At 35.8% G+C, this 7,966-nt stretch overlaps 1 protein-coding gene across 1 annotated transcript; it reads left to right on the top strand.

Annotated features, from left to right (window-relative positions):
- Positions 1-278: 278 nt before the first annotated feature.
- LOC110730194 (AT-hook motif nuclear-localized protein 8-like) lies at positions 279-7,531 on the top strand. The gene is made up of 5 exons (XM_021909972.1): positions 279-1,503; positions 1,610-1,662; positions 3,629-3,760; positions 5,783-5,944; positions 6,855-7,531. The coding sequence occupies exons 1-5, from the start codon at positions 816-818 to the stop codon at positions 7,131-7,133; spliced, it is 1,314 nt and encodes a 437-aa protein (XP_021765664.1). The 5' UTR covers positions 279-815; the 3' UTR covers positions 7,134-7,531.
- The last annotated feature ends 435 nt before the right edge of the window (positions 7,532-7,966 follow it).

The raw sequence follows: 7,966 nt of genomic DNA, 5'->3' as shown, positions 1-7,966 counted from the left end.
CCCTCCACACTCATAACAAGTCTTGCTCAATAATTTTGACTTTGTGTGAGATTATGGTTTGATAAGACACTTTCACCCTATCTAATCTAAGTACATTGAATACAATGTTACTCTAAAGAGATACTGATACTTGTAATTGATTACGACTAATAGTTATATTAAGTGTAAATATTTAATATTTTTCAAGGTTGTTTCATTTATGGTGCTAGATATCTTAAATACTTGATTTTTGTACTAATTGCTTATTGACAAGAGGCTATCACAAATAATTTACAATTTCTCTTCACAAAAAACATACAACATACAAATTCAAATAACTTTTATAAGCTAATTCGACCAAACTAACATACAAAATTACCAACCTATTTAGTATTTACCATACACTATACTCCGTACAGTATAACGTATAAATTATATACGGTACTTCGTATTAAAAACTACTCCGTAAAATCAGAAAATTTAAATCAATTAAGTGGGACCAATAAAAAAAAAAAAGTAAAAAAAGACGGTGGGAAAGAAAAGCAAGCAAAAGAAAAAGATAAAGAGAAACCCAAAAAAAAAAAAAAAAAGAAAAAAAAAGCAACATATAAAACCCTAAATATCCAAAAACCCTTTTTTTCACAGATAGCAGTAGCACACTAATAAATTCCAAAATTTCGACTTCCCCTTTTCCCCAAATTCTCCCCAACCCCACCTGAATTTCTTCAATTTCTTCTTCTTTTTTCTGGGTAATCTCAGTTATCTTCAAAAACCCACCAAAAACCCGTGATTTTTGCGGCTGTATCTTTGATTGTAGCAAGGTTTATTGTACAAAAATGGAGCCTCGTGGGCCCTCTGCGCCACCATCCCACCACCATCAACACCACCAGCAAGCGGCGCATCAGCAGCAGCACCACCAGCAGCATCACCAGCAGCATCATCAGCATCACCAGCATCACCATCATCAGCCGCCGCCGCAACCACCGCCTGGGTTGATGATGCAACACCATCAACAACATCATCATCACCCATCTTCGAATTCTTATCAAAGTCCCAATTCAAACCAACCACCACCTCAAATGATCGCAACCCCAAATTCATCTTCTTCTATGATGCAAAACAACAGGTTTCCGTTCAATTCACAAGTTGTTACAACTACCCCACCTCCTTCGAAGAACCCTGGTACTAGTCTTGAACCCCTAAATTCACCTTATTCTGGAGATGGGTCTTCTGGGATGAGGCAATCTGGGTTCGGGGTTGATCCGAATTCGTCTGGTTCGCAGAAGAAGAAAAGGGGTAGACCAAGAAAGTACTCCCCTGATGGTGGGGGGAGTAACATTGCTTTGGGATTGGCTCCTACTCCAATGTCTTCTTCTGTTATGGGAAGTGGAGGTGGTGTTGCTGCTGGTGGAGGTGGTGGGGGGCAGGCGGATTCGAGTGGGACTGCTCCGTCCTCGGATAATCCGTCTAAGCGGCATCGTGGCCGGCCCCCCGGGTCTAGTAAGAAGCAATTGGATGCTTTAGGTGCGTTCTTGTTAGTTTTGAGTTTTTGCTGATATAATTTGGTATTGTTAATGTGAGATTTTGATGATTGTCACTTGTTTGATCCTTTGTTTTTGCTTCTGGGCAGGTAACTGTGGGGTTGGTTTTACGCCGCACGTTATCTTGGTGAACTCCGGGGAGGTATGTGTGACACTTGATAAATGGTAATTTGGGTGTGATTATTGAATTGTGATCTGAATAGTTGATTGTTAAATGTGTTGTTAATCATGGTATACTTACTCTTGTTTTCTATGCATCTTGTGCCCTTTATGATCATATTAAATGCCAATGGCTCACTTAGTTTGAGTTAATTAATGCTATATGGAAATGATAGTGATTTATGTGCACGAAAATGTCACAATATCTAATTATAAATCTGTGCTATTTCTCATTTAAAAAGTATGTACTGAATGTATAAGGCTTAATTGTTGGAATCTTAACTTTAGTTTAATTGCTATGTTTAAAGCCTTCCTTAGTCTGCTTCAAATTTCATACATTCAAAGTGTATATTGAAAATATTTTATATACTACTCTTTCAATTCCACAAAAAAATTGCCTATTTCATTTGGGCACATAGATTAAGGAAATGCAGTTTGTTGGGCCATTGAGTGAAGATAGAAAAACTAATAAAAGTATTAGTTTTTTCTCTTTTTTTTTTTCATTCTTTTTTGACGAGAAAGAATGCGGACATTGAAAGAGTTAAAAAAAAAAAGAAAGAAAGAGAGAAATGCTCATAGTTTTAATTGAGTGGAAGACCTTCAAAGGAATTGGGCAATCCTTTGGAAGTTTGGGACTTACTAAAATGGAAATTGGGTGATCCTTGATGGGACAAAGGGTTGGAGGTAGAATATTATTTACTAGTCTTTCCTACCCCACATCGTGTCATTGTGTATTCAAATTGGTTATTTATTGTGTTTGAAGATATGTGATTAAAGTGTTTTTGTTTGGGCTTTATAGCATTGTTTTGTACTTCCTACTTCCTTTGTTTCAAAATATAAGGTGAAAAAGCTGTGTAGACTTAAGTTACCTTTCCTTGCTCTAGGTTAGACCTTTTTTTTAGAGACATAGTGAATTAAGATAATGCTGATATTGATGCTATATGTACTATTTATTTTCTTTTGCATGTTTAAAAGTGTGTGTACATACCAAGTTCCATTTCCTGTAATGATAAATGAATTGGTGGCTTGGTATTTAGAAACTCGATAATATCCAGAAATTTGCCTTCCAAGCAAGTCTTTCCAATGGGCCTTCTTAAAAAATGGTAAAGGTACCAATGTACCATTTATTTTGGGTTATTAGGCTGAAAATTATGGGCTGTTTGGAAAATTCTGAAAACTTCTGCATTAGATGTGAATTTACTAGATTAAATTATGAGCTCATTAAGATTATGTGTCGATTTCTAATGTGCAGACAATGCTGTATAGTCAAAGATAGCTTCATTGAATGGGTTATTCTTTAGGTGCTCTCTTTTTGCTGTGTCTAACTGTCTATCTATGAATTGAGCTTATACTGGCTGGTTGTTCAGTTCTTCTAAATGTCCACATTGTTTAATAGCGTTTGTTCTCTCTCTATATTGGTGTCTCAAATTGGTTGTCCTAAATGCTGACTATCACTCTATGCCAATATGCCAATAATGCATTGCTACTAAAAGGTGTTCCTGTTGAGTCTTTTCCATTTTACTTTATTTTAAGAAGAGCAACATTAGGATAAGCATAATAAAACCAAGACATTAGCTGAATTTTGTACTCAATGTACTAATTCTAGAACACCAGTGACCAGTCTATTTAAATCTGTGATTATGTTCATGGTTTGTTATCTGTAATTTACTCAATTTTGCAAGGACACAAACTTTAATGACTACATGTATTCTTCTGCAACATTCACGTGAAAATTTATGTTGTTGGATGGCATCTTTTAAGCATGTTTGCTCTTTCATAGAAAACAGCTGCTACAGAAGTAATGATGATTTTAGGTTGCTTCACTCTGCGGAAGCTACAGTAACTTATGGATTTGGTTTGTCCAAAATGGACTATTGCATGAATAGAAGCAATGCTTATCTTTGGCACTATATATTTATTATACCATTTTTGTTGTTTTTCAATCACAGGACATTGCATCCAAGATTGTAGCCTTTTCCAAGCAGGGACCACGTACAGTTTGTGTGCTTTCTGCTAATGGCTCCGTTTGCAATGTGAGCCTTCGACAACCTGCAATGTCTGGAGGTGTTGTGAACTATGAGGTGTGCACTGACCCTTTTTTTTTCTTCCCTTTTTTTTTTAAAATCTTATCTCTTCCATGTTGTAACATATTTCTTCTCTTTTTAAGTAGCTGTCATATGGCTCCTATGTGAAACTTTGACCTCTTGTGGTTCTTAACGAATGTGCTTAAAGTTTTTAATTTTGAACTTTGAAGTAAATTATTAGAAAGTGTTGGTATTTTGTAGTATCTTAGACTTTAGTAAGCATACCTATTCTGTTCTTGTGGTCTGACTGGAAGATAGAGACTTCATATGCTCAAACATAGTTTGAGTTGACTGTACTTTTTCCCTTCATATCCTTCCCTACAGATAGTCATGAAAAAGTTTGGTTCCTCCATTGAATTTTGTTACATCTTGTTCATATACCTGTGCTGAACTTCTATCTTCTATTTCTGATGCATTGTTGTGGCATGTTCATATTGGTCTCGAATGCATTTGAAATATTCTTTTTTGTCTATCATTTTTATGCCAAGGTTTATGCTCCTCATTTAGCAAGTTAGCATTCTTGATACAGAGTAGTTTTTTTATATACGATATATTTTCCATTTTCCTCTTCCAGTCTCTCTTGCAGTTTTTCTTTGATTTTGGGGTAATTTATAGAGGAAGATGGCTTTTAATCAAAATTTGTCTCTTTCTTGAGCTTTGCTTGAGTATTCCCTTGGTCAATGTTGAGTGTCTTGTAATCTTGTATTCTCAAGTTCAAGGTTTTTATGTTCTATGGAGGTCTTTTTATGTGTGTGGGATCTATTTGAATTCAGGTACAATGTAGAAAGTTTGTTGCAGAGTGGCTCTTGGTTGGCCTTTTGAATTTAAAGAAGTAAAACTTTGGTCTCCTTTCTTTTCTTTTTGCTCACTTTGGATGTTGTATATCTAATACATTGAGATGAACTTTGGTAAAAATTGTAGTAAGGACGAACGTTGACAACTATATAAGGGTCCATTAACTCTTTTTAAAGGATGGAATTTTACAATGAAGCTAGTAAACAGATTGAAATGTCCTATTTTTCTTCTTATCTCTTATGGAACCTTCTTGGAAACCCGAAACATTAATCATGGATTGATTGTGAACTGATATGCAAAGTGAATTTACGTTCTTTCTGGTATTTTGCTGCATGGATATATGTTGCTGTACCTTTTTTCTTTTAAGTTAAATGTATTTAGAAGCATTTATATCTCTACATGATCCACGCATAAGTGTTTTATTTTGGGATAAAATACCTCTGTGGTCAAGACATTTTCTTCTTGTATCTTGAGAGTTTTATGCTTAGTATCTTTGTAGCTTTTACAGATTTTTATGTGTAGATTTTTTTATTTATTTAATTTTTAACTTGTGCTTAATGAGCTGAAAAGAAAATAATTGCTGCAATGAAGAGGTTTTTTGACATAATTTCCCTACCATGTAAATCTTGGATGTCCAAACACATTTTTTAGCATTTTAGGTGTCGAGTGATCACTGATCAGTCAGGCACGTGGATATTTTTTCCATTTTCTTCTTTTTCCTCTCCTTGATTCTTAAGGCTTTGATGTTGGTTCTCTTCAGTTTCTGTTGTATTATTCAAATTCATGAATCAACACTAATTTACACTCTTGATTACAATTTTTTGTTAAATTACTCAAATTCATGGTTTAACTTTGATTTACACTCTTGATTACTGCTAACTCATGGTTAGCAGAAATTTACAATTATTTAATGCATATTGCCCCATTTTACTTAGATTTATGAGTATGTAAAAACTGGTTTTCAGCTCATCATAGACATCCAGACCTGCTTGAAGATCTTCATATTGATTATCTTCTGGGTTCTTGATTTAAATGTCTTTGTATGTTCTTTTGATATTGATTATTTTGCACTTAATTACACTGTTTAGACTCCTCTCATGGGAAATTTTTTACATGGTTTAGATAGGATTGATATTCTCACACTTTATGCGGGTAATTTACTGCTTGTTTTGGGGTGCATTTTCTATTTCTCTTACTGATGTAGTTGTGATACATGTGTTGCAGGGACGGTTTGAAATTATTTCTCTGTCAGGTTCATTCCTGTTCTCAGAGAATACTGGTGGCCAAGTGCGATCAGGTGGCTTGAGTGTATCTCTTGCTGGCTCAGATGGCCGAGTGTTAGGTGGTAGTGTTGCCGGGATGCTGATGGCTGCCTCTCCTGTTCAGGTATCCACATTCTTTTATATCTCTGTCATGTTCATTGTTCCTCCACCTCACTCTTTTTTAAATAAGTCCCCAAGTTTGACTGGCGCATATACCAATGCAGAAGTTTAAACAATAATATCTTTAATTATTAACAAGAATAGATGAGTAAAAATTGATATTCAGAAACTATACTCTAATACGTTTCTAACAAGTACTCACATCTGATCTTATATGTACCACAAACATTGGTACAAGTGTTGTATGCAAAAGTCAAACTGGGGCATTTATTATGAAACGGAAGATGTACATTCCTGTGTATATTATTCGGCCTTTTGCTTGTGCCTTGTGTGTGATTTGTACCTTGTGGCTACATGATTATATTCAAATTCTTCTTACCATGTGAAGTTTAGTTCAATGCTTGAAGATGATACGAAGTATTAGTTAAAATTATAAACCTAATCTATATTCAAGCACCTTTTGGTTCAAATTTTCCTTTTGTGATTCTGTACTCTTGTAGAGGAATAATGTCTTGATATCTTCTTTTCCATATGTGATTTGCCTCAGTGCAAGAAGTTTGACAATGCCTATAATTATTATGTAACAGTTGCACTCTCTCATAAAGTTTTGGTGACTGCTAAACAGCATATTGTAGGACCAAGTAGTTTGCCTATCTTGCCATGCTAGGTTGCAATAGTATACCAATTGATATGCTGTGTCAGATACATCCCCTTTTATACTTCTCTTTTCTTTGAGGGGAGTGATTCTTGTAGACGCATCTTCTGTCAGCTCAACTTCAGAAATTTTGTGTTTGTCAACATCCGGCGGGGGTGTGTTTAAATTATAGTGATATACCATTTCTTTTGTGTTCGTATGTTTTCAACCATTTAGGGAAATTCATTTTTATGCATCCTAACTCGAAAGCTGTTGTCAGATAATTGTCGGTAGCTTCATTGCAAATGGGAAAAAGACAAAGTACATGCCCTCAGTTCCTCACGCTAATGTGTTGAACTTTGCTGCACCAGCACTACCGGCTGCTGAAAGTCCCCCCTCACAGGAGGTTTCAAGTGATGGATCTGAGGAGAATGGTAGTAATCACATTGACAGGACAATGGGATCTTATGGCAATTCCAATCATCCCATGCATAATATGCAAATGTATACACCTATGGGCTGGGGGCCTAACTCCGGTTCAAAGATGCTTCAAAACTAGAGCGCTGATTGTCTTCTTGGTGTTCCATGGCTGATTTCAGATTCTAACAGGCAGAGTCTAAAGCATATATCCTAGATTAGCTTTTCTTACTGGCTTTAACTCCGTCTTCTTTTATCTGTTAATTATATTTAGGTGATTTCGTGTCTTCTCCCCCTCCCTCCCTTTCCCCCTTTCATTGTAGGTAAATGAAATTATCACCCTGGTGTTAAAGCTGAGTTTTTCACACCCTCTTTGGCATCGTTTGCACATAGTCATCAGTATGAGATTGAATTTATGTTATCCAATCTGATGCCACCATGGGTTCCTGACTCGAAATGTAGAACTTTTGTTAGGAATGATTTTGTGTAACATGGGTTTCAAAGTTGAATTTGATTTGGAGTGTTGGATGTTTTGTGCAAGTGTTATCAGGTCCCAATTGCGATCCCTCAAAGGTCAAGACCTTTACATTATTCTTATTGTTTTCATTTTTTTTGGGTGTTATAGACCCACCAAAATCACTTTTGAAATGAAAAGAATTATGTAAAGATCTGCCAAAAAGTCCCATTAGTCTAGATGACAACCATTAAAAATGATGATAATAGTGTACAAGTTGCAAAAGAGGTCTATTTCATTGTTAAAGACATGTTGGCAAGTTGCCATGTTCTGAATTAGTGAATGGACCGTGGGCTATAATTAGGATTTTTGGGCATACTTGTAAATGAGGGGTGTAGTGGTGTACACAACTTTGAGCAAATCTTGGTTGACATTCCCTCTCAAATTTACTCATTTTGGGGATTGATAGTTGCCCATCACCACACCGTGTCCGTTTTACCCTGAAATGAGGGTGCAACCGC

This window comes from Chenopodium quinoa, unplaced genomic scaffold (assembly GCF_001683475.1).
Source record: "Chenopodium quinoa cultivar QQ74 unplaced genomic scaffold, ASM168347v1, whole genome shotgun sequence".
NCBI classification, from domain to species: Eukaryota; Viridiplantae; Streptophyta; class Magnoliopsida; order Caryophyllales; family Amaranthaceae; genus Chenopodium; species Chenopodium quinoa.
The sequence above is the reverse complement of the archived record's forward strand: the minus strand, read 5'-3'. Positions and strand labels throughout refer to the sequence as shown.

Coding starts and splice junctions, on each gene's coding strand:
- LOC110730194 (XM_021909972.1), top strand. CDS start 816: ATGGAGCCTCGTGGGCCCTCTGCGCCACCATCCCACCACCATCAACAC. Junction 1,504..1,609: donor GAAGCAATTGGATGCTTTAG/GTGCGTTCTTGT, acceptor GCTTCTGGGCAG/GTAACTGTGGGGTTGGTTTT. Junction 5,945..6,854: donor TGGCTGCCTCTCCTGTTCAG/GTATCCACATTC, acceptor AGCTGTTGTCAG/ATAATTGTCGGTAGCTTCAT.